At 44.0% G+C, this 27425-nt stretch overlaps 1 protein-coding gene across 1 annotated transcript in view; it reads left to right on the top strand.

Annotated features, from left to right (window-relative positions):
- The window catches only part of shkbp1 (SH3KBP1 binding protein 1), a 154027-nt gene that overhangs the window by 66296 nt on the left and 60306 nt on the right, over positions 1-27425 (top strand). Inside the window, exons 8-10 of the mRNA XM_034165286.1 lie at positions 5186-5376; positions 14627-14742; positions 16874-16961. Of these exons, the coding sequence (XP_034021177.1) occupies positions 5186-5376; positions 14627-14742; positions 16874-16961 (395 nt within the window). The remainder of the gene's footprint in view (positions 1-5185; positions 5377-14626; positions 14743-16873; positions 16962-27425) is intronic.

Genomic DNA, 27425 nt, shown 5'->3' with positions numbered 1-27425 from the left:
TCTGCTTTAAACTGCCTCCAGTCATCTGTCTCAGCAACAGATATCTGAATCATTTGTACAACAATCATTTCCACATAAATTCAGGATTATTTCATAATATAAGATGGGGGAGGTGATCAGAGTGCAGCAGCAGCACGTCAGACTCAGACACCTACGTCATTTCAAAGCCTCAGTAGCGAGTCACCAATTATTGTCTCGTTTTCTGCATAAAGCTGACTTTAGAATGATTTAAGAGGTTTTACTTTGTCATCTGACGCTTAACAATCACATATTTGTCTAATAGATTACAATTTGTTCATGTAAATGGGGAATCTTCTTCACAGACTAAAGTTAATTATGGAGTTCCACAAGGTTCTGTGCTAGGACCAATTTTATTCACTTTATATATGCTTCCCTTAGGCAGTATTATTAGACGGTATTGCTTAAATTTTCATTGTTACGCAGATGATACCCAGCTTTATCTATCCATGAAGCCAGAGGACACACACCAATTAGCTAAACTGCAGGATTGTCTTACAGACATAAAGACATGGATGACCTCTAATTTCCTGCTTTCAAACTCAGATAAAACTGAAGTTATTGTACTTGGCCCCACAAATCTTAGAAACATGGTGTCTAACCAGATCCTTACTCTGGATGGCATTACCCTGACCTCTAGTAATACTGTGAGAAATCTTGGAGTCATTTTTGATCAGGATATGTCATTCAAAGCGCATATTAAACAAATATGTAGGACTGCTTTTTTGCATTTACGCAATATCTCTAAAATCAGAAAGGTCTTGTCTCAGAGTGATGCTGAAAAACTAATTCATGCATTTATTTCCTCTAGGCTGGACTATTGTAATTCATTATTATCAGGTTGTCCTAAAAGTTCCCTAAAAAGCCTTCAGTTAATTCAAAATGCTGCAGCTAGAGTGCTGACGGGGACTAGAAGGAGAGAGCATATCTCACCCATATTGGCCTCTCTTCATTGGCTTCCTGTTAATTCTAGAATAGAATTTAAAATTCTTCTTCTTACTTATAAGGTTTTGAATAATCAGGTCCCATCTTATCTTAGGGACCTCGTAGTACCATATCACCCCAATAGAGCGCTTCGCTCTCAGACTGCAGGCTTACTTGTAGTTCCTAGGGTTTGTAAGAGTAGAATGGGAGGCAGAGCCTTCAGCTTTCAGGCTCCTCTCCTGTGGAACCAGCTCCCAATTCAGATCAGGGAGACAGACACCCTCTCTACTTTTAAGATTAGGCTTAAAACTTTCCTTTTTGCTAAAGCTTATAGTTAGGGCTGGATCAGGTGACCCTGAACCATCCCTTAGTTATGCTGCTATAGACGTAGACTGCTGGGGGGTTCCCATGATGCACTGTTTCTTTCTCTTTTTGCTCTGTATGCACCACTCTGCATTTAATCATTAGTGATCGATCTCTGCTCCCCTCCACAGCATATCTTTTTCCTGGTTCTCTCCCTCAGCCCCAACCAGTCCCAGCAGAAGACTGCCCCTCCCTGAGCCTGGTTCTGCTGGAGGTTTCTTCCTGTTAAAAGGGAGTTTTTCCTTCCCACTGTAGCCAAGTGCTTGCTCACAGGGGGTCGTTTTGACCGTTGGGGTTTTACATCATTATTGTATGGCCTTGCCTTACAATATAAAGCGCCTTGGGGCAACTGTTTGTTGTGATTTGGCGCTATATAAAAAAAAAAATTGATTGATTGATTATTCCCTTTGATCGCTTTGTAGGCCAGTCAATATGGTGACATGACCTCCAACTAATTCCAACAGAAATTATTCCACTTGCAATCATTCAGTAAAGGGGTCTCAAACAACATATTAAAATTGTAGGAGCGTGAAAAATAGGGATCATGGTAAAGTATGCTAATTTATGTTAATTAGCCCGCGTCAATGGAAAAATCTTCAAATGCCCATAAAACATAAAAAAAATCACCCTATGAATGCAGTCAAGGTGTCTAAACATATGTTTTCGGGGTCAAGGAATTCATTTCAGGTGGTTCCAAGACTATTACTGGCATTGCATTGTGGGAAATATGCAAATTACGCTCTACAAACCATGCCATATCTTGGAAAATCTCAGATTATTTGCTGAACTACTTCAGTTTCAGCTAGAAAATAATTATTAACCATTTAAATGTCTTTCTCATGCTTTCTGGTATCCAAAAAGATCTCAGTTTGCAGGGAAAGTGTTCATTAAGGAGGTTTAACTCTAAAAGCTGAATCAGTCAGTTATGTGCTACTTTCGTAATGTGTTTTAACCTCCTAAAATGTAAAAATAACACATGCTCTGGTCTATTAATCAGACACTTCATCATCATCATTGTCTGTTTCAGTTATCATGTGCAAGTTCGTGCAGTCAAGTCCCTTGCAGCTGCCACAGGCAGACGTACACTCTAGTCCATGCTTACGACATGTGCACCTCATAGTGTTACATCCCGTTTTACAGGCACAGCGAAATAGCTCAATGAGTTTCGATGGTGTTGCTGGTAGATCAGTTGTGACAGGTAGCAGTTGCCCGCCACTTTCTTTCCAGCCCCATTCCTCTGGCTCTAGACTGGTGTTTCCTTTCCAAACATTTATTTGGAGAAAGACTCTCAAACTGTGGTAATGTGAAGCTGCCGACGTTGGTGGGAGGCATTTTGCTTCCACTGCCTTTGATCCTGATTTTACTTTCTCACAAAACCGCCTGTAGCGGAGGCTGTCAAGGCTGTCTTCCTCAGACCCATTGTAAAGATGAACCAGAACATCTTCTCCTGCCTTGACTATGGCTTCCTTTGATGTAGTATCTGCATCACCACAGAACAAATGTGCAAGACACAAGAACTGTTCATTGTTTGTAACCATCTTGAGTGCTGAGGTTTTGCCAATTCCATGCAATCTGGATATCGTATCACAGCCAAGGATTGCATGGACAAAAAGAATGACTTATATGACCTTATCACCAAGCACTGTTTTTGTTTTCCTTAGGTCCCAAACCTTGTGCTTTGCAGTGTTGGCCTTAGGCTCTGGTTGAAAAAAGACATCGTGTGAACTAAACTCATAATGAGAGCATAGTAACACTTTGAGACCCTTTAAGAGGTCGTCCTCGTTTTGCTTTCTTAGCCACATCGTCTGAACAAAACTGCCACGGTATTTCACATCCTATCCTGAAATTGACGCTGCATGTTTGATGGTACACTGCCTCTTCAGATGGCAGGTCATTCACATAAGCAAGTCGCCCAGCTACAATTTGAGACCAACTGTCTTCACTATTTTTACTCTGCTGCTTTCTGCAGTCTTCTAAAACTGTTTTTTTTATTTTATTTTAATGTCCGTACACAATAAACATCAACCCCCCTTTTGTTACACTTATGATATTTTGCCGGAGTACCACAGTATAAACAGTGTTCTTTAAAGTCAAACTTCGGAGACTCAGACCTTAAAACATTAGGGACTGCAGAGTGAGATTCATCTGGCCGATGCAAATCTCGTTCTATGCAGAGAGGATTCACATGCTGTTGCCGACAATCCTCGTGAACCATTTGTCCAGGCTGGGTTACGACATTACAACTGCATTTTTCACTCGCTCCCCTTTTGACGAAGAACAGTTGTCCGCCTCCCATCTGATAAACTCTCGGAACAAATTGGACAGTCTTCCATCTTGGTCTTTTGTGTGAAACAACCTGAAATAGAAAATACAGGTCTTGAGCAAAATTATTTACTCCAGAATTTTACTTGCTATATTCAGATACAAAAAAGCAAAGAAGAATTCAAGGCTTAGGCTGCATTGTCAGCCTCAAAATTGCTCATGGTTTTATCCTTTTTAAGCAACAAAGGCGTTCCTGGGGATGAAATGTCTATCTGACATAAACTTTTCCCTTTACATGATTAATGTACAAGCGGCTTTCCATATATCTCAAGGAGCTGAAACCACATGTTTTTTAATTGGATCTACAGATTAAGTCTAGATTGAGATGTAATGCTTTCAGTTTTCACTATCTAAAGCTTACCTGCATGGTCTACATGTTTAGGCCATGAATAGGGTCTATTCTTTGACCAAGTAACCGGACTTGTTTTGATTTTTTTTCTTCAAATTTGGTATATGTAATTAAACTATTGTCTTAAAATAATTCACCATCAAAATCACAGATGGCAGCACCATGCAAGCTAAACCCATGGGGAGCCAATACCAACAAAACTTTTGAAAAAAAGAAATTAATCACAACTGGCAGATACTTTTAGTTTATTCACACTCCTCCTCCATGTCACATGGTTTCTTACCGGTACTAATGATAACTTTTGTACACTTGCACAATACATTCCAGGTGCTAGTGCCTTCAACAATTAACACACTGATTGAATCAAAACTACATTTTTATTACAAAAATACTTATGATGAACCTGAAAATAAATTTTAAATGTTAACTTATATCATTGCAAAAAATGTTTGGTTTATCAAAAAATTATCATTTTTTCATGGTAATTTGCATATTTCCCACAATGCAATGCAGACAGTCCACTTTAAACCATCTAAAATGAATTCCTTGCCCCTGAAAACATAGGTTTAGACACCTTGACTGCATTCATAGGGTGATTTTTTTTTTTTTTTTTTTTTTTTTTTTTTTATGTTTTATGGGTATTTAAAGATTTTCCAATTGTTGCGAGCTAATTAACATAAATTAGCATAATTTACCATGATCCCCATTTTTTACACTCCTACAATTTTAATATGTTGTTGGAGAACCATTTCCTGAATTATTGCAGGTGAAATCATTTCTGTTGGAATTAGTTGCAGGTTGAGCCCCAATATTTGCTAGATTGACTGGCCTATTAGGTGAAGAGAGTCAGACTGAGAGAGTCAGACTAAGAGTCAGTCTCAGACGCAGGTGCAGTGAAGGCAGGGCGGACCATTTTTTAGGGGCAGATCGTGCGCTTTGTGGCACCGACACTCAGAATGTACTGGCTGCACACCCCATGTAGCCGAGTTAATAATAATAGTTGTTGTTGTCGGTAAGAATAATCAGTTATTATGGTTCATAATAATAATAAAATTGTCATAATGATGATCACTTGTCATCCAGCATCTTGAAAAATAAAGTGATTTTTGGCTAAATCACATCTTTATGAACATTGTTAATCAGCTGCAGTGTTTTAAGACACATGGCGAACTGTGAGTCATCTCTGTTTCGTTGTTCATCTCGTCTCAGGGTGAAGGAGTCAACGGGGTGGCAACAGGTCTTCACCTCCCCTCGTCTGGACTGGGTGATTGACAGGGTCGCCCTCAACGCCAGGGTGATGGGTGGCTCGCTGGGAGACAATGACAAGATGGTGGCCGTCGCTTCAGTTACTGAGATTATTTTGTGGGCAGTCTGCCCAGATGGCACTGGAAATGAAATTGGTGAGAAAATGTTTGACTGCCACCTGTCTGTGGACAAGATTCTTTGTTTGGAGCACTGGGAAGAACTGATGAACTTTTGTGGCTGAGCTTCATCTTGATCCAAGTTTTGTTTTGTTCTGTTTTTTTTTCCCCTGTTTTCCATGACTTGTAGAATAGGTAGCTCAGTGACACGAGGAGCTGGACTCGTGACATGTAGACCTGGGTATGATTCCTGGTCACACTAGCCGTCTGTGTCCTTCATCTATCTGCATTGTTTCAGTCCACCCAGCTGGAAATGGGTACTGAGCTGTCATGGACTGGAGTCCCCTCCAGGGGGTGCTATAGATGTACATCCACTTCACACTACAGAATCAGAGTTAAGCACCTGGATCAACGGGCCTCAGGGCCCAGATAGGAGTTACAGGAGTTCTACTTCTGAGTTCAAGTTCTTTGACTTTTTTCTTTATATTCTTTGAATTTGTGTTCTTGTTCTTCTTCTTTGAGTTCTTCTTTAGCTTGTCTTGTTCTTCTTGTTCTTTTTCACATTTATCTTCTAGTTCTTTTGCTCTTTCTTTTCCACCACTTGAGCTTAAGCAGAACTCCAGCAGGCAGCATGAGGGTTGTGAAAACGAGAGTTACGAATGTAACTACGGTTCTATGAATTCCGGATGACTGCCAGAGGGCGGTGCTTTAGCACCTGGATAACTACATGTGCGCAGCACAGAGGTCGAGAATATATACCAACAAAGTCACACCATTGAATGTGACCTGGGTGACGTCACTGGTTGTCTTTATATACCAGACGCACCCAGCGCTCGCTTCTTTTCGGAATGAACTCTCAAGACTCTGAGTGACAAGCAACTCTGGCGGTCATCCGGAATTCATAGAACCGTAGTTACATTCGTAACTCTCGTTCTATTTCATTCCTCCTGACCGCCAGAGGGCGGTGCTTTAGCACCTGGATGACTTAATACCAACAAGGTCACAAAGAGTCACTCTCACCTCGCATCAGCAGTGGGGAGTGGAGGCAGACAACACCGCCGAAGTCACCGCAGGAGGAGCGGCCACATTCAGTCTGTAATAGCGGGCGAAGGTACAGGACGAAGCCCACGTAGCAGCAGCACAAATATCACTCAAAGGGACACCTCTCAGTGCAGCCCAGGAGGTGGACACCCCTCTGGTGGAATGGCACGTAACCTTAGGAGGCTGAAGACCTCTGGACCTGTATACTTGTAAAATGGCATCCACGACCCAATGCGAGAGTCGCTGCTTTGAGACAGCACAGCCTCTTTTGTGATCACCGTAACACACAAACAGGGCATCCGTTTTCCGGATCCCGGCAGTCGCACTAATGTACTGCTTCAACATTCGGACAGGACACAGGGAACCTGAAACAGATAATCCTGGATCAGAATGCGGGTGTAACTTTTGTTTCTCACACCACCGCGCAAACAGCTTCCATCTGTTGTCATACAAAGCCCTGGTAGAAGCAGCACGTGAATTAAGGATAGTCTGAACAACAGCCTGGTCACAAGAACTTAACAAGGAGTCTGGCCCCTCAACGGCCACACATACAGTTGAAGGCGTTCTGGGTGAAGGTGCCAAATCCTCCCCTGTAGCTGTGACAACAAATCCTTCCTCTCCGGGAGAGCCCAAGGTTCTCCCTCGAGGAGTTTGTAAATCATGGGAAACCAAATCCTCCCAGGCCAGAATGGAGCAACCAGCAGCACCCTGTGGCTGCTTGGATCTATCCTGTGCAGTGTCAACATCAGCAGCGGGAGAGGAGGGAAGGCATAAAGGAGGCAATCCGGCCACGGGTGAGCCAATGCATCCTGCCCCAGCGGGCTGTCTGGTTCCAAGAGGGAGTACCATCGTGGGCAATGTGTCGAGGTGCTTGAAGCGAAAAGGTCCATTTCCGCTGCACCATATTTCTGCCAGATCATTTGGACCACAATCGGGTTCAGTCTCCACTCTCCCAGTGGTGGTTTCTGTCTGGAGAGTAAATCCGCTGCACTGTTCTGTACACCGGGCAGATGAACTGCTCCGACACTCTGAAGGCGAGGCCACGCCCATAAGAGAAGCTTCCGAGTTTCTGCCAATGAGTGATTGGACCTGGTGCCCCCTGATGGTTTATGTGATAGACTGTTGACGTGTTGTCCGACCGGACAAGAACATGTCTTCCTCTCAGGGCTGGGAGGAAATGCTTGAGAGCCAGTTGCACAGCGCGAAGCTCCAGCACGTTTATGTGTTGGAGTCTCTCCTGGGGACTCCAGACACCCCTCACCATCCTGTGATTCCACACGGCCCCCCAACCTTTGAGTGATGCATCTGTAACAACCACCTCTCGGCGAGAAGGAACAGAGCCTAGAGGGACACCCTTGCAGATGAAGTCCACGTTCCCCCAGGGTTTGAGGTGCAGAAGGCACTGGTTGGAGAGTCGTACAAGCCTGTGCTGATGCAACTTCGAGTTGAGGCCTAGGTTGTTGATCCAAATCTGTAGGGGACGTAAGAACAAAAGTCCCAAAGGTACCACTAGCGCCATTGCAGTCAATTTGTCCATCAACCGGAGCAGCAAACCAAAAGGCAGCGTCACAGCCCGTTGAATGTGTGAGACGAGACGAATTACATTGTCCACTCTCTGCGGGGAAGGCGATGCAGTCATAGTCAGGGAGTTGATGGCAATGCCGATGAAGGTCGTTTGTTGACTGGGAACAAGAGAACTCTTTGCAAAATTCACTGTGAGTCCTAAATGAGAGACATGGTTCAGTAGAAGAGCTGTGTCGTTGTGCGCCTGCTCCTGAGTCGGAGCGCAGACAAGCCCATCGTCTAAATAGGGTAGGATTCTTAATCCAAGAGCTTGCAGTGGAGCTAGTGCTGCAGCCATACATCTGGTAAATGTACGAGGGGCAAGAGAGAGGCCAAAAGGAAGCACCCTGAACTAGTATGCCTGACCTTCGAAAGCAAAGCGGAGAAACTGCCTGTGATGAGGCGCCACTGGCACATGGAAATAGCCGTCTTTTAAGTCGACACTTGTGAACCAGTCTCCTGGTGTGATAGTTTGAAGGACGTCTACTGTGCGGAGCATGTGAAACTGCAGCACTTTGATATAACGATTCAGACGTCGGAGATCAAGGATAGGATGAAAGCCACCATCCTTCTTTGGAACAAGGAAGTAAATTGAATAGAACCCCCTGAGCTGGTCTGATCTGTGAACTGGCTCTAAGGCCCCCTTCTCCAGGAGTTCCAAAATCTCCCGTTGTAGGGCAGCAGACTGTACCGAGTTGGAAACAACAGTCATCCTCACCCCATTGAACTTTGGAGGACGACATCCGAACTGAATTCTGTAACCTTCGAACAAGGTTGAAATGACCCATGGGTCTTGAACTTGAGCCTCCCAGTGGCTGAGTTGATTTCGTGAAAAACGGCTGGGGGCCAAACATTGGCAGTCAGACCCGACCACCTCTGCCTCGCATCCCTGAGGACCTCTGGGCGCGATTACTGGAAGCTCTGCAAAACCGTTCAGTTCTGGGGGGTCTGCCCATAGGCTCACGAAAGGCAGGCTGCTGGGAGAGCTGGCCCTCAACTGCAAAAGCACGTGCAGCTCTGGGAGTCGGCGGAAGCCTGGATGTAGAGTGAAAAGCTGTAGCACGTCTGACTGGCTGAGGTCTGGAAGAGCGGTGTAGGTCAACAAACTGTTGCAGAGATTTACTAGCCTCGACAGCATGCTCTAAAGTTTGTTGGGCCGCAGGTCCAAATACTTGGCCTGGAAGAACCGGCAGCAAACGGAGTGTGCCTCTGCAGGATTCGGAAAGGGGGGACTGCGCAAGCCACACCTGACGTCTAGTGATGGTAAGGGTTGACATCAGTCTGCCAAGCTCTCTGGACATATAAGCAAAGGTTTGGAGTGAGGCATCACTAAGACTTTGCGTAGCATCATCAACCTCTGCCTCCCTCAAAGACTTTGAGAGGGCAAGGGCTAAATGGGACAGTGAGTTGCCTAGGCGACCGATGTGAGCAGCTATGTCATAGCTTTTGGTGAGGAGGTCATCAATGACCCTACACTGAGGGCATGGGCAGCGGGCATCCGGCCGAGCAGCATCAGCTGGAGCCACAACCAGGTTCGCAATAATGCTGTCAACGGCGGGCATATGGTTCAGACCATACTGCGCTGAATCACACATAGAGCTAAGGGCTCTGCAGTCATGTGATAGATGGGTCAATGATTTGGGGTCCGCCCAACATCGGTGGAGCTCCTCGATATATGGTTGTGAAACTGGAACGTTGAACTCAGGCTTCTGAGTGACTTTGAAAAAGGCCCTTGAAGCCGTGGTTTCCGCAGGGGGATTGTCGACCCCAAGCCTGGATAAAGCCAACTGAACAGCTTGCTTGACAAAGGATAGTCCAGGTTCGGTTTGCGGCATGGACTCTGCCTCGGAGGTATGAGAGCCCACTAATGAATGGCTTGGAGAAAGACTTCTCTCATCCTCATCCTCCACACAGTTGATATCACTTGTCATGTACAAGGAATCAGTTGCAGCAGTAGACATGACATCGTCCTCCTGCTGAGTAACTACATTGGTCTGATCAGCCTCATTAGGGACAACAGGAACTGTCAGTGCATCCCTAGGCTGTAGATTCAGAAGCAAGGACTTAATCTGAGCAAACTCAGAAGTCAACGTTTCGACCTTTTCAGCCAAAGCATGGTCATGAGTAACCTTCTTAGCAGAAGGGGCTCCTGCATGTGGGCGTTTACGGCGCTTTGGGTCCTTCCTGGGGCTGGAGGCCAAAGTCGCACTAGATATTCCACTTTCCAATGCCGCAAGTCTGGCAGATCTCTCTGCCAGTGGCATGCTGGCACAATTAAGGCAGGCATCGCCAGTCAGGGCTTCCCTCAGGTGTCCGATCCCAAGACAGGAGGGGCAAAACATATGTCCATCATCTGGGCTCAGGGGAGCCAAACAGGTACTACAGCCATGCAACAAAGGCCCTGTCAACATTGTGGACTGTGTGCAGATGGCTAACGCAAGCCCTGATGGTTACAAATGGAAAGACAAAGCGTGAATCACACGCAGTGTAAATAGTAACACGAGGCATGGAGCGTGAAGCACTCACAGCCGTCGACTTGACACGAGGCACAGAGCGTGAAGCACTCACAGCCGCAGACTCGACACGAGGCACGGAGCGTGAAGCACTCACAGCCGCAGACTCGACACGAGGCACGGAGCGTGAAGCACTCCAGCCGCAGACTCGGCACGAGGCATGGAGCTTGAAACACTCACAGTGTAAAAGCTAATACAAGGCCCGGAGCGTGAAACACTCACAGCCACAGTAATAACACGATGCACACAGCCGAAAAAAACTCACAGCCCAAGTGCTAAGTCACTTAGAGCAACGACGACAACACTAGCTGCTAGCAGAGCTGTTAAACTTAGCAAATGGCGGCAGTGCAGACGAAGTACTTCAAGGAGTGGAAAACACTCACGGCAAGCCCAACACAGTACACTATACTGGTTCTGATACACACACTACCACGTAGTTAACGGGGTTAGCGACACAACTAAACAAATAGCCAGCTTTCATCGAAACAGCACAGCTAATGTGCACAGAGTAAAATATCCAGCAGGGCAGCGGCAAGGTGCGCACCCGGCGTTTAGGAAGGTGTACTCACGACAGGCGTCAAAGAATACAAAAAACGGTGAAGCCGTGTCTCGCAGCCTCTGGAGGACGTGTGCAGTGCACGTAGCTCCAACCGAAGGTGGGTTGCGAGGCTACAAGCGAGAGCGGCAATCACAGCTAAATGCGTTCTCAACCTCTAAGAATGCGAGAATGTAGAAAAGAAGCAAGCGCTGGGTGCGTCTGGTATATAAAGACAACCAGTGACGTCACCCAGGTCACATTCAATGGTGTGACTTTGTTGGTATATATTCTCGACCTCTGTGCTGCGCACATGTAGTTATCCAGGTGCTAAAGCACCGCCCTCTGGTGGTCAGGAGGAATGAAATAGAACTTCAGCTTCACATAAACCCTAAAAATTCACTTTTCACATTTGTGTCATCACTTTTTGATTGAATGAACTGTTGAGGTCTGATTTTTAAAAGAAGTCATCATGTGAAAAAGCTCCACCATTCTGAGAACAAGGTCAGAATTTTGGGTAAGAACTCATGCTGACACATGTAGATTTTTTTGCTGGTAACTTTCCAGCTGCGTTTCAACTGTTGAAAATGAATTTTTGATTTATACCTCTAACAGAGATTTGTGACGTCAAAATGCAGTGGTGGGCACAGCTAACCAGAAAGTTAGCTTCGATAACAGATAATCAGCTAACTGAAAAGTTATCTTTTATTCACCTTATTCAGCCCCGCCCACTTTTACAACAGAGGCATTTCCCTTTTGTCTTAGGACTTCCGGTGAGCGGTGTTTTCAATACAGAACAACAGAAAATATTAGATGGGTAGAAACAAAAATCTTTTTGAAAAACTCAAAGGAATCGACTCTGGCTCACCCACGGGTCATAACAGAGCAGGAAGAGGACATGAAAAAGTGACCCTCGATTATTTTTAACTACTTTGTGTTGTCACTTGGCGTGGACGGTTTGGCTATGAGGAAGTACGTGCTCCGTGCCGCACAGAGCTGCTGAAGCTCATATAAAAGCACAATCAAGTTAAAATACTACCTGATAAGTAGTACCACCGTAATGCCAAGATTACGTAACGTTAATATACGTATGATGTTATTTCATGCAGTGCTTGGTTGTATCAAACACCAGAAAATGCTACAAACCTACAAACACAGCTTACCTGTTTGTCCCACTGGCATCCGCCGTGGCATCTTCAACGGAGCGTTGTAGTCCAACCATTTCTCTGGGTAAAGATCCAGTGGTGTGGGTTTTGTTCTCCATAAAATGAAAAGAACAGACATAGTGACGTCTGGGTGGATTTTTCAAATTCAGCGCCTTTAGCGAGCACCGGAGAGCCTCATCTTTCGATGGAGGAGGGAACAAGTTTAATGCTCGTCCACAGCACTCAGATCTCTACTTTCCATGTTCAAAACATTGCTCTGAAAGTGATAGTTTCCTCTTGTTCCAGTTGTTGTGGCACCCACGAACTGAACAATTTATGCTGATCACGCTTTGACACTTCTAACGTACTGTGTTCCTACGTAGCTATCATCGACACAGTAGCAAGCAGGAAGTTGCTTGACAAAATGGAGCCGCCCACCCTGACTTCCTGAATAAGGTGAATAAAGCTAAACCAATAAACCACCCAAAAAGTTATTGGAAACTACATATAACCGATAACTTCCAGTATTGTCTCCGATACACTTGCAACTACTAACAAGCTGATTTTGAGTTTTAGCACCATGATCGCTTCTGGTAGCATCAAAGGCGACCACAGAACCAAACAATGAGTCAGCACTTCTGTCTTTGAGCGTCCTGCCCCCTGCTGGAAGCTCCTGTTTACTACATGGCTCCTCGCAGTGAAGCAGTTGAGAGGAGCAGTGAAGCTCAACTCTCTACTCAATAACAGTGTCACCGTGAGGCAGAGGTCTTGGAAAATAAAGCAGTGCTGACTTATGGTTTGGTTTATAAATAAAATTAATACCAATAGAATAACTCCATTAATGTCAATTCTGTCATATGTACAAAGTTAAAATATAACGCATATCTTTTAATTTTAAATAATGCACTAATTCTGCAGTTCTGTAACAAACACAGACAGACGCCAAAGGGATTATGGGAAAATGAGCCTTCACTAACACTGATTGGTTGACTCATTCATTCTACATATGTAAAAACCAACACGTTAATGTGACGTGACGTGTGTGTTGGTATTTAAATGTGCTTTTGTAAAATATGCCATTTTAATTATATGTAAAAAAAAAAAAGAAAAAAAGAAGCAATTTGTTAAAGCCATAACTAAGTCAAGTTGTGATTTGACAACCGTCTGATGCAACTGGGGTCAAAATGCATAGAACACTGCCATCTACTGGTGCCCAGCTGCTCAGACACTTACCCATAATCCTTTGCATACAGTTTTGTTTTTGGTTTTTTTTTTAGCGCCAGAGAATTCTGCGGTTTAAACAACAGAATCCATGACAACAATTGTAAATGAACATTATCCATCCAAAATGTAGATTTTTTTCTTTAGCTGCAGCAAGAGGCTGCAACAACTATCAGGCGCGCAAAGAATTATAATTTATGGGATATCTCAATACATAGGGCGAATACTGCCATAAACACTACTGGCCAGTAGATGGCAGTAGAGACTATAGAGCAAACAGGAAAATATTAGATAAGCAACCTGAGCTTCTTCTGACATTTAAAACAAATACAATAACAAGTAACGTCTATAAACCCAGAGAATATATTCATGAGTGTTTTAGGCACAATATACAAAGAGTTTAATGCTGTTGTCCATGTGGAGCCTGATCAGAGTGTCTCAAATGCATTTCTCCTGTTGTGAATGTACTGAGATTACCCACAATGCACCACTTGAACACAGCATGTCCACACTAAAACCTTCAAAATTAGTGCAGTACTTTAAAACTAAAACATATAGCTGATATTTTCGCTTTATAAAACTTCAGAAGTGACGTTAATTTAAATAACTTGTCCAAAATTTGTTTGGTTAAAATTTTAACCATAAGTTAAAACTGTATGCCTCTGGATGACTTGGGTGATATTGCCAGTGAGTTGGTATGGTGTCATGAGGAATGATCTTGTGACCAGTTCTTCTCTGACTGCAGAGGATAGAGTGGTTTCTGCTGAAACTAGCTCTCCTCTGTTTACAGTGAATAGAGCAGTTTTTTGACTACAAAACCTTTAACAGGCAAGCACTGAAATCTTTGATATCAGACTTAACAAAGGTTTTTAACTGTTAATGCTTGATTAACTTTATCTGCTAAAACATATTAGCGATTTAAAAATTATCGGACCAAAATTTATCGGAAGATAATTGGTCCGATGATGCTTTTCAAAGTTATCTGAAAAGCTAATCCGATAATGAAAACATTAGCTTCGATAATTAGTGGTTAGTGGATTAGCGGAACTGTGCCCACCACTGTCAAAATGTAACAGAAAAACTCTGTGTTGTAGATACTGAAGATAAAAGCTAAATATCTGAGGTGGGTTCAGAACACTATCATTGTAGTCGATGAGCATCAGAGGCGAGTTTACATGCTCCGCCCTCTTGATCTCATTTTTGATTTTTTTTGATTTTTTTTTAGTAAATATCAGATCTCTTCCTTTTCAAAACGGTGTCTTTTTCCACAGGTGTCTTCAGTCTGAATGTGCCAGTGGAGGCGCTCTTCTTTGTTGGTAACCAGCTGATTGCTACCAGCCACACCGGGAGGGTCGGTGTGTGGAACGCAGTCACCAAACACTGGCAGGTGGGCATGGAGGGAACAACTGGCATGATGGGTGTGGCCACTCTGATGAAACAGTTCAGATAGGATCACTCGAGTCCTCATTAAGGCCAGGTCACAGAGACTAAACGTACCCTGAAGTGTACAGGTGAACCAGACTAACACATGGCGAGATGGAGAGTAGCTGACTGTAAATAAATCAAACTCTGAGTAATACGTTACAACAGACTGAAAAATTCCATTGGTCAGAGTCAGGCAATACTGACGTGTCCGACGGGTTCATCGACTGGTCAATGAACAGTCTGCCAGTAAGATGCCAATAAGTGCATCTGGAAAGTATTCACAGCCCTTCACTTTTTACACATTTTGTTATGTTACAGCACATTTTTTTTTCACCTCAAAATTCTACACACAACACCCCATAATGACAATTTTATTTTTTTAGATTTTTGCAAATTTATTAAAAATTAAAATTCACATGTATGTAAATATTCACAGCCTTTGTTCAATACTTTGTTGATGCACCTTTGGCAGCAATTCCAGCCTCAAGTCTTCTTGACTATGATGCCACAAGCTTGGTGCACCTATCTTTGAGCAGTTTGGTCCGTTCCTCTTTGCAGCACCTCTCAAGCTCCATCAGATTGGATGGGGAGCGTCGGTGCACAGACAGTTTCAGATCTCTCCAGAGATGTTCAGTGAGATTCAGGTCTGGGCTCTGGCTGGACCACTCAAGAACATTCACAGAGTTGTCCTGAAGCCACTCCTTTGATATCTTGGCTGTGTGCTTAAGGTCATTGTCCTGCTGAAAGATGAACCATCACCCCAGTCTGAGGTCAAGAGCGCTCTGGAGCAGATTTTCATCCAGGATGTGTCTGTACATTTCTGCATTCATCTTTCCCCCAATCCTGACTAGTCTCCCAGTTTCTGCTGCTGAAAAACATCCCCACAGCATGATGCTGCCACCACGCTTCACTGTAGGGATGGTGTCTGGTTTCCTCCAAACATGATGCCAAAGAGTTCAATCGTTGTCTCATCAGACCACAGAATTTAGTTTCTCCTGGTCTGAGAGTCCTTCAGGTGCCTTTTGTCAAACTCCAGGTGGGCTGCCATGTGCCTTTTGCTAAGGAGTGGCTTCTGTCTGGACACTCTACCATACAGGCCTGATTGGTGGATTGCTGCAGAGATGGTTGTCCTTCTGGAAGGTTCTCCTCTCTCCACAGAGGAATGCTGCAGCTCTGACAGAGTGACCATCGGGTTCTTGGTCACCTCCCTGACTAAGGTCCTTCTCCCCCGATCACTCAGTTTAGATGGGCGTCCAGCTCTAGGAAGAGTCCTGGTGGATCTTCTTCCATTTACAGATGATGGAGACCACTGTGCTCATCGGGACCTTCAAAGCAGCAGAAATATTTCTGTCCCCTTCCCCAGATTTGTGTCTCCAGACAATCCTGTCTCTGAGGTCTTCAGACAATTCCTTTGACTTCATGCTTGGTTTGTGCTCTGACTGTCAACTGTGGGACCTTATATGTAGACAGGTGTATGTCTTTCCAAATTATGTCCAATCAACTGAATTTACCCCAGGTGGACTCCAGTTAAGCTGTAGAAACATCTCAAGGATGATCAGTGGAACCAGGAAGCACCTGAGCTCAGTGTTGAACTTCATGGCTGTGAATACTTATGGGCACGTGATTTTGTTAGGGTTTTTTTTCTTTAATAAATTAGCAAAAATCTAAAAAACAAAAAAAAAAACCTTTTTCACATCGTCTTTATGGGGTATTGTGTGTCGAATTTTGAGGGAAAAAAGAATTTACACCATTTTGGAATAAGGCTGTAACATAACAAATTGTGTAAAAAGTGAAGCGCTGTGAATACTTTTTGGAGGAACTGCACCAGCAATTTATAAACCGTATGGAGGTTCAAGAAACAAGCTAGATACCATAAGGTTGTGAGGTCAATCACCCACCCAGGAAGACAAAATATTGCTGGGGAAAGTGAAAGAACAGCAGAATCTGTGAACGAGAGAATGTCAGCTTCCTCACAAAGTGCTCCGATTTACAGTGAAGCAACCATAACTCAACAGATTTGATGTGACCATTTGTCTGTCGACGTGAAGTAACACTGAAAATAATTGTGCCGACTTTCTTTATGTTCCCCACAGAACCAGGATGTGGTTCCGATCAGCAGTTACGACACCGCTGGGTCCTTGTTGATCCTGGGCTGCAACAATGGATCCATCTACTACATTGGTGAGACACCTGGAGTCACCTGACCCACATTGCGGCGTGGAGGTCGACTCTTCATAAACAAAACCCCTGTGTTATGTGTCGGACGCAGCCCGGAGAACCGACCAGCGTTTGAAGGACCCAGTATAAAATAAGCAGAGCACGGTACAAAGGATAACAGAGTTTAATAAACATAACAGTGAAGTGATACGAAAACAACAAAAGAGTGCGCGGTCTGGCGTGGTGGATTGCGGTGCGCTCCCAGCAGCGCTAACGGTTCGGAGCCAGAAAACTGTTCGGACCCAAGGACCCCGCCGACACCCCCCAGGTGGCCGCGACAAACCGAGTCTGTGAAAGAAGAAATCATTATGTGAGTCCACACTCAACACACAGAGAGACCACTCAAAGGTGTACAAACAGCAAACACTTCCTGGCTTAATTGCAAATCAGCTTCCCACCCTGCAGGCATAGAACACCCCGTTCACAAAACTCCACTGCAGTGGAAGCTGATTTAAACGACTAACATACAGCTCAATATAATAAGGTGTGAGGGACACCACATTTACTGACTGTATAAATGTTAGTCACAAAACCAAACGTACCTCAGGAAGTGTGCTGACGAGCGTGAGACCTCACCCCCTCCTCTTTCACAGACCATGCATCAAACCTGGACGTTCTCTTCATCCACTGATGGGAGATGGCTCTAGAGACGACGATCTCACCCGTCTGGTCACAAGGTCGAGTCTCTGGCAAATACACACTGTGTACTCCAGTCTTAAATGCCACCATGTTCCAATCCATGTAGATGCACCACAGCTGTGAGTCCTGACGAGCCGCAGGTGATCAGCCTCAGGTGATCAGGGTGAGGTCCTGATAAACTCAGCTACACAGCCACTCAGTCCCAAATGCGCACCACCTGGGAGGAAAACCAAAAGACAGAAACAAAAGACACACAAAAGCCAGCCAGGCACGCCAGCCACAACAGCACCCCACCCTCACGGGAAGCCTCCCGGTGACCACACAAACCTGGCCCTGGAGAAACACCCCCCTCCAGGGACCATGGCTGGAAACCGTATCTGCATTGGTCTTCCAACAGAATCTTCATTTAACAGAACGGTTGATGTCTTTTCCTCTGGCTGCATCTTTGCCTTTGTTTCTGTCAGTCACTTAGCACAGGTGTGGCCAGGAGTTCTTAAACCTGTGCGGTCAGCCTTTGTCCAACCATGTTCAGTCTGATTAGTCATAAAACAAAAAAGACAAACAAACAACCAAACCACCCCCCCCCCCTCCCAGAGGACCGTCCCATCAAACCCCGGGAAGGGGAGAAAAGAAAAACCCAAACTTAAGCTTGCAAATAACAATGCTAACACCCCCTCCCCAGAGGACCGTTCCATCAAACCCCGGGGAAGGGGAGAAAAGAAAAAACCCAAACTTAAGCTTGCAAATAAAAATGCAAACACCCCCCCCCCCCCCAACGACATGTAGGGACCAACACCCCCCAGAGGACAGCCCGCCAGCTCCAGGAGTAATAACCACAGCCGAGGTCCCTCTGGGATCCAACGTCACCCACGGGGACTCCCAGCGCCTCCCAGAGGACCATTCCATCAACCCCAGGAGACGCCTCCCCTCATGACCAACGGACCCAGCCCCGGCCGTCTATGGCTAGATGGACCCACAGCCCTTTCCCCCCCAGAGGACACCACAGTCAAACCCTGAGGGCGGAAACTGGGGGGAAAAACAAAAGGAAAGAAAAAAAAACAAACATACAAACAAAACAACCCCAACCCCACCCCCTTGGCGCAGTTGGAACTGGAAGCACGTCCAGCGTCACCAACTGTGACTATACCCCAGAAGTCAACCGGGAGGAGTGGAACAGCGGTTATGGCAGACGGCACAAAACGGCGCCACTCCTCCGACTTCCAAACCAGCCACCAGCTGCGGGTATATCCCACTGCCCCAAACCTCAGCCACGCCGATGGCAGACGGCTCAAAGGCGCGCTGAAGCCGGAGGTGGAAAAGGGAATCAACAAACAAAAAAAAAAAAACAACACCCCCCCGAACCCCCCCATCCCCCCCCCCAGGTGCAGAGGTTACCTGGGAAACGCCCAGCATAACCAACCAGCACCACTCCAGCAACGCCAACACATACGGCTCACACGGCTGGAGTCAACTTCAATCAACTCAATCAACTTTTTTCTTATATAGCGCCAAATCACAACAAACAGTTGCCCCAAGGCGCTCCACACTGTAAGGCAAGGCCACACAATAATTATGAAAAACCCCAACGGTCAAAACGACCCCCTATGAGCAAGCACTTGGCAACAGTGGGAAGGAAAAACTCCCTTTTAACAGGAAGAAACCTCCAGCAGAACCAGGCTCAGGGAGGGGCAGTCTTCTGCTGAGACTGGTTGGGGCTGAGGGAAAAAACCAGGAAAAAGACATGCCGTGAAGGGGGGCAGAGATCGATCACTAATGATTAAATGCAGAGTGATGCATACGGAGCAAAAAGAGAAAGAAACAGTGCATCATGGGAACCCCCCCACAATCTACGTCTAAAGCAGCATAACTAAGGGATGGTCCAGGGTCACCCGATCCAGCCCTAACTATAAGCCTTAGCGAAAAGGAAAGTTTTAAGCCTAATCTTAAAAGTAGAGAGGGTGTCTGTCTCCCTGATCTGAATTGGGAGCTGGTTCCACAGGAGAGGAGCCTGAAAGCTGAAGGCTCTGCCTCCCATTCTACTCTTACAAACCCTAGGAACTACAAGTAAGCCCGCAGTCTGAGAGCGAAGCGCTCTAATGGGGTAATATGGTACTACGAGGTCCCTAAGATAAGATGGGACCTGATTATTCAAAACCTTATAAGTAAGAAGAAGAATTTTAAATTCTATTCTAGAATTAACAGGAAGCCAATGAAGAGAGGCCAACACGGGTGAGATATGCTCTCTCCTGCTAGTCCCCGTCAGTACTCTAGCTGCAGCATTCTGAACCAACTGAAGGCTTTTTAGGGAACTTTTAGGACAACCTGATAATAATGAATTACAATAGTCCAGCCTAGAGGAAATAAATGCATGAATTAGTTTTTCAGCATCACTCTGAGACAAGACCTTTCTGATTTTAGAGATATTGCGTAAATGCAAAAAGGCAGTCCTACATATTTGTTTAATATGCGCTTTGAATGACATATCCTGATCAAAAATGACTCCAAGATTTCTCACAGTATTACTAGAGATCAGGGAAATGCCATCCAGAGTAACGATCTGGTTAGACACCATGCTTCTAAGATTTGTGGGGCCAAGTACAATAACTTTAGTTTTATCTGAGTTTAAAAGCTGGAAATTAGAGGTCATCCATGTCTTTATGTCTGTAAGACAATCCTGCAGTTTAGCTAATTGGTGTGTATCCTCTGGCTTCATGGATAGATAAAGCTGGGTATCATCTGTGTAACAATGAAAATTTAAGCAATACCGTCTAATAATACTGCCTAAGGGAAGCATGTATAAAGTGAATAAAATTGGTCCTAGCACAGAACCTTGTGGAACTCCATAATTAACTTTAGTCTGTGAAGAAGATTCCCCATTTACATGAACAAACTGTAATCTATTAGACAAATATGATTCAAACCACCGCAGCGCAGTGCCTTTAATACCTATGACATGCTCTAATCTCTGTAATAAAATTTTATGGTCAACAGTATCAAAAGCAGCACTGAGGTCCAACAGAACAAGCACAGAGATAAGTCCACTGTCCGAAGCCAAAAGAAGATCATTTGTAACCTTCACTAATGCTGTTTCTGTACTATGATGAATTCTAAAACCTGACTGAAACTCTTCAAATAGACCATTCCTCTGCAGGTGATCAGTTAGCTGTTTTACAACTACCCTCTCAAGAATCTTTGAGAGAAAAGGAAGGTTGGAAATTGGCCTATAATTAGCTAAGATAGCTGGGTCAAGTGATGGCTTTTTAAGTAATGGTTTAATTACTGCCACCTTAAAGGCCTGTGGTACATAACCAACTAACAAAGATAGATTGATATTTTTTGCCGCCGTTGTCGTGCGTTACCTGTGCTGCTCCACAGCCTGTCTAGTGGATTTTTATTTTATTTTTTACCACTGTTGTTGTGCGTTACCTGTGCTGTTCCACGGCCTGTCTAGTGGATTTTTATTTTATTTTTTTTTACCACCGTTGTCGTGCGTTACCTGTGCTGCTCCGCAGCCTGTCTAGTGGATTTTTATTTTATTTTCTACCACTGTTGTCGTGCGTTACCTGTGCTGCTCCACAGCCTGTCTAGTGGATTTTTATTTTATTTTTGCACCGTTGTTGTGCGTTCGCTGTTGCCGTGCGTTACTTGTGCTGCTTCATGGCCTGTCTGGTGCCTTAACTAAAGCACTCCTTCTGCTGAATCACCTCTAAATTATTTACACATTATTCACTTTGCGTGTTTTTAGGAATCCACTAGGTTGCGTAGCTACTAGCCTTTAGCTGATTTAGTATGGCGGCTTCTCCTGTCTCTCCCGCACTTTTCTGCTCTGGTTGTGAAATGTTTAGTTGTTCCTCGGCCTCCTTTAGCAGTAACGGTACTTGTAATAAGTGCAGCTTATTCGTAGCTTTGGAGGCCAGGCTGGGCGAATTGGAGACTCGGCTCCGCACCGTGGAAAATTCTACAGCTAACCAGGCCCCTGTAGTCGGTGCAGACCAAGGTGGCTTAGCCACCGTTAGTTCCCCCCTGGCGGATCCCGGGCAGTCGGGAAAGCAGGCTGACTGGGTGACTGTGAGGAGGAAGCGTAGCCCTAAACAGAAGCCCCGTGTACACCGTCAACCCGTGCACATCTCTAACCGTTTTTCCCCACTCGACGATACACTCGCCGAGGATCAAACTCTGGTTATTGGCGACTCTGTTTTGAGAAATGTGAAGTTAGCGACACCAGCAACCATTGTCAATTGTCTTCCGGGGGCCAGAGCAGGCGACATTGAAGGAAATTTGAAATTGCTGGCTAAGGCTAAGCGTAAATTTGGTAAGATTGTAATTCACGTCGGCAGTAATGACACTCGGTTACGCCAATCGGAGGTCACTAAAATTAACATTAAATCGGTGTGTAACTTTGCAAAAACAATGTCGGACTCTGTTGTTTTCTCTGGGCCCCTCCCCAATCAGACCGGGAGTGACATGTTTAGCCGCATGTTCTCCTTGAATTGCTGGCTGTCTGAGTGGTGTCCAAAAAATGAGGTGGGCTTCATTGATAATTGGCAAAGCTTCTGGGGAAAACCTGGTCTTGTTAGGAGAGACGGCATCCATCCCACTTTAGATGGAGCAGCTCTCATTTCTAGAAATCTGGCCAATTTTCTTGGATCCTCCAAACTGTGACTGTCTAGCGTTGGGACCAGGAGGCAGAGCTGTGGTCTTATACACCTCTCTGCAGCTTCTCTCCCCCTGCCATCCCCTCATTACCCCATCTCCGTAGAGACGGTGCCTGCTTCCAGACCACCAATAACCAGCAAAAATCTATTTAAGCAAAAAAATTCAAAAAGAAAAAATAATATAGCACCTTCAACTGCACCACAGACTAAAACAGTTAAATGTGGTCTATTAAACATTAGGTCTCTCTCTTCTAAGTCCCTGTTGGTAAATGATATAATAATTGATCAACGTATTGATTTATTCTGCCTAACAGAAACCTGGTTACAGCAGGATGAATATGTTAGTTTAAATGAGTCAACACCCCCGAGTCACACTAACTGTCAGAATGCTCGTAGCACGGGCCGGGGCGGAGGATTAGCAGCAATCTTCCATTCCAGCTTATTAATTAATCAAAAACCTAGACAGAGCTTTAATTCATTTGAAAGCTTGTCTCTTAGTCTTGTCCATCCAAATTGGAAGTCCCAAAAAACAGTTTCATTTGTGATTGTCTATCGTCCACCTGGTCGTTACTGTGAGTTTCTCTGTGAATTTTCAGACCTTCTGTCTGACTTAGTGCTTAGCTCAGATAAGATACTTATAGTGGGCGATTTTAACATCCACACAGATGCTGAGAATGACAGCCTCAACACTGCATTTAATCTATTATTAGACTCTATTGGCTTTGCTCAAAAAGTAAATGAGTCCACCCACCACTTTAATCATATCTTAGATCTTGTTTTGACTTATGGTATGGAAATAGAAGACTTAACAGTATTCCCTGAAAACTCCCTTCTGTCTGATCATTTTTTAATAACATTTACATTTACCCTGATGGACTACCCTGCAGTGGGGAATAAGTTTCATTACACTAGAAGTCTTTCAGAAAGCGCTGTAACTAGGTTTAAGGATATGATTCCTTCTTTATGTTCTCTATTGTCATATACCAACACAGAGCAGAGTAGCTACCTAAACTCTGTAAGGGAGTTAGAGTATCTCGTCAATAGTTTTACATCCTCATTGAAGACAACTTTGGATGCTGTAGCTCCTCTGAAAAAGAGAGCTTTAAATCAGAAGTGTCTGACTCCGTGGTATAACTCACAAACTCGTAGCTTAAAGCAGATAACCCGTAAGTTGGAGAGGAAATGGCGTCTCACTAATTTAGAAGATCTTCACTTAGCCTGGAAAAAGAGTTTGTTGCTCTATAAAAAAGCCCTCCGTAAAGCTAGGACATCTTTCTACTCATCACTAATTGAAGAAAATAAGAACAACCCCAGGTTTCTTTTCAGCACTGTAGCCAGGCTGACAAAGAGTCAGAGCTCTATTGAGCTGAGTATTCCATTAACTTTAACTAGTAATGACTTCATGACTTTCTTTGCTAACAAAATTTTGACTATTAGAGAAAAAATTACTCATAACCATCCCAAAGATGTATCGTTATCTTTGGCTGCTTTCAGTGATGCCGGAATTTGGTTAGACTCTTTCTCTCCGATTGTTCTGTCTGAGTTATTTTCATTAGTTACTTCATCCAAACCATCAACATGTTTATTAGACCCCATTCCTGCCAGGCTGCTCAAGGAAGTCCTACCATTATTTAATGCTTCAATCTTAAATATGATCAACTTATCTTTGTTAGTTGGCTATGTACCACAGGCTTTTAAGGTGGCAGTAATTAAACCATTACTTAAAAAGCCATCACTTGACCCAGCTATTTTAGCTAATTATAGGCCAATCTCCAACCTTCCTTTTCTCTCAAAGATTCTTGAGAGGGTAGTTGTAAAACAGCTAACTGATCACCTGCAGAGGAATGGTCTATTTGAAGAGGTTCAGTCAGGTTTTAGAATTCATCATAGTACAGAAACAGCATTAGTGAAGGTTACAAATGATCTTCTTATGGCTTCTGACAGTGGACTTATCTCTGTGCTTGTTCTGTTGGACCTCAGTGCTGCTTTTGATACTGTTGACCATAAAATTTTATTACAGAGATTAGAGCATGTCATAGGTATTAAAGGCACTGCGCTGCGGTGGTTTGAATCATATTTGTCTAATAGATTACAGTTTGTTCATGTAAATGGGGAATCTTCTTCACAGACTAAAGTTAATTATGGAGTTCCACAAGGTTCTGTGCTAGGACCAATTTTATTCACTTTATACATGCTTCCCTTAGGCAGTATTATTAGACGGTATTGCTTAAATTTTCATTGTTACGCAGATGATACCCAGCTTTATCTATCCATGAAGCCAGAGGACACACACCAATTAGCTAAACTGCAGGATTGTCTTACAGACATAAAGACATGGATGACCTCTAATTTCCTGCTTTAAACTCAGATAAAACTGGTTATTGTACTTGGCCCCACAAATCTTAGAAGCATGGTGTCTAACCAGATCTTTACTCTGGATGGCATTTCCCTGACCTCTAGTAATACTGTGAGAAATCTTGGAGTCATTTTTGATCAGGATATGTCATTCAAAGCGCATATTAAACAAATATGTCGGACTGCCTTTTTGCATTCACGCAATATCTCTAAAATCAGAAAGGTCTTGTCTCAGAGTGATGCTGAAAAACTAATTCATGCATTTATTTCCTCTAGGCTGGACTATTGTAATTCTTTATTATCAGGTTGTCCTAAAAGTTCCCTAAAAAGCCTTCAGTTAATTCAAAATGCTGCAGCTAGAGTACTGACGGGGACTAGCAGGAGAGAGCATATCTCACCCGTGTTGGCCTCTCTTCATTGGCTTCCTGTTAATTCTAGAATAGAATTTAAAATTCTTCTTTTTACTTATAAGGTTTTGAATAATCAGGTCCCATCTTATCTTAGGGACCTCGTAGTACCATATCACCCTAATAGAGCGCTTCGCTCTCAGACTGCAGGCTTACTTGTAGTTCCTAGGGTTTGTAAGAGTAGAATGGGAGGCAGAGCCTTCAGCTTTCAGGCTCCTCTCCTGTGGAACCAGCTCCCAATTCAGATCAGGGAGACAGATACCCTCTCTACTTTTAAGATTAGGCTTAAAACTTTCCTTTTCGCTAAGGCTTATAGTTAGGGCTGGATCGGGTGACCCTGGACTATCCCTTGGTTATGCTGCTTTAGACGTAGACTGTGGGGGGGTTCCCATGATGCACTGTTTCTTTCTCTTTTTGCTCTGTATGCATCACTCCGCATTTAATCATTGGTGATCGATCTCTGCCCCCCTCCACAGCATGTCTTTTTCCTGGTTCTTTCCCTCAGCCCCAACCAGTCTCAGCAGAAGACTGCCCCTCCCTGAGCCTGGTTCTGCTGGAGGTTTCTTCCTGTTAAGAGGGAGTTTTTCCTTCCCACTGTTGCCAAGTGCTTGCTCACAGGGGGTCGTTTTGACCGTTGGGGTTTTTCATAATTATTGTATGGCCTTGCCTTACAATATAAAGCGCCTTGGGGCAACTGTTTGTTGTGATTTGGCGCTATATAAAAAAAAAGTTGATTGATTGATTGATATTTAAGATTGAAGCATTAAATAATGGTAGGACTTCCTTGAGCAGCCTGGCAGGAATGGGGTCCAATAAACATGCCGATGGTTTGGACGAAGCAACCAATGAAAATAACTCAGACAGAACAACCGGAGAGAAAGAGTCTAACCAAATACCGGCATCACTGAAAGCAGCCAAAGATAACGATACATCTTTGGCATGGTTATGAGTAATTTTTTCTCTAATAGTCAAAATTTTGTTAGCAAAGAAAGTCATGAAGTCATTACTAGTTAAAGTTAATGGAATACTCAGCTCAATAGAGCTCTGACTCTTTGTCAGCCTAGCTACAGTGCTGAAAAAAAACCTGAGGTTATTCTTATTTTCTTCAATTAGTGATGAGTAGAAAGATGTCCTAGCTTTACGGAGGGCTTTTTTATAGAGCAACAAACTCTTTTTCCAGGCTAAGTGAAGATCTTCTAAATTAGTGAGACGCCATTTCCTCTCCAACTTACGGGTTATCTGCTTTAAGCTACGAGTTTGTGAGTTATACCACGGAGTCAGACACTTCTGATTTAAAGCTCTCTTTTTCAGAGGAGCTACAGCATCCAAAGTTGTCTTCAAAGAGGATGTAAAACTATTGACGAAATACTCTAACTCCCTTACAGAGTTTAGGTAGCTACTCTGCTCTGTGTTGGTATATGACATTAGAGAACATAACGAAGGAATCATATCCTTAAACCTAGTTACAGCGCTTTCTGAAAGACTTCTAGTGTAATGAAACTTATTCCCCACTGCAGGGTAGTCCATCAGGGTAAATGTAAATGTTATTAAAAAATGATCAGACAGAAGGGAGTTTTCAGGGAATACTGTTAAGTCTTCTATTTCCATACCATAAGTCAGAACAAGATCTAAGATATGATTAAAGTGGTGGGTGGACTCATTTACTTTTTGAGCAAAGCCAATAGAGTCTAATAATAGATTAAATGCAGTGTTGAGGCTGTCATTCTCAGCATCTGTGTGGATATTAAAATCGCCCACTATAATTATCTTATCTGAGCTAAGCACTAAGTCAGACAAAAGGTCAGAAAATTCACAGAGAAACTCACAGTAACGACCAGGTGGACGATAGATAATAACAAATAAAACTGGTTTTTGGGACTTCCAATTTGGATGGACAAGACTAAGAGACAAGCTTTCAAATGAATTAAAGCTCTGTCTAGGTTTTTGATTAATTAATAAGCTGGAATGGAAGATTGCTGCTAATCCTCCGCCACGGCCCGTGCTAGGAGCATTCTCACAGTTAGTGTGACTCGGGGGTGTTGACTCATTTAAACTAACATATTCATCCTGCTGTCAGAGGAGAAGAGAGGGCATAACAAAAAAAAAAAAAGAAAAAACAACCCACTTACCCCCCCATCACCCCCCAGGGGACCGTCCCATCAAACCCTGGGAAGTGAAACTAAAAGAAATTAAAAGAAAGACTAACAGACTAACATAAAGTTGCTTGGGTCCTTTTCATGCTCCAAACAGAACTGCAGGGTCACGACCCCAGACACTAAATAGTGTAAAAAATAATCCCAGACAAAAACCAACTCAAAAAACACCCACACAAAATGAACCAACACAAAACAAATAAGTGACGTATACCGTTA

The sequence above is a fragment of the Thalassophryne amazonica genome, unplaced genomic scaffold (assembly GCF_902500255.1).
Source record: "Thalassophryne amazonica unplaced genomic scaffold, fThaAma1.1, whole genome shotgun sequence".
Lineage (NCBI taxonomy): Eukaryota > Metazoa > Chordata > Actinopteri > Batrachoidiformes > Batrachoididae > Thalassophryne > Thalassophryne amazonica.
This window is presented reverse-complemented; position numbering and strand designations above follow the sequence as displayed.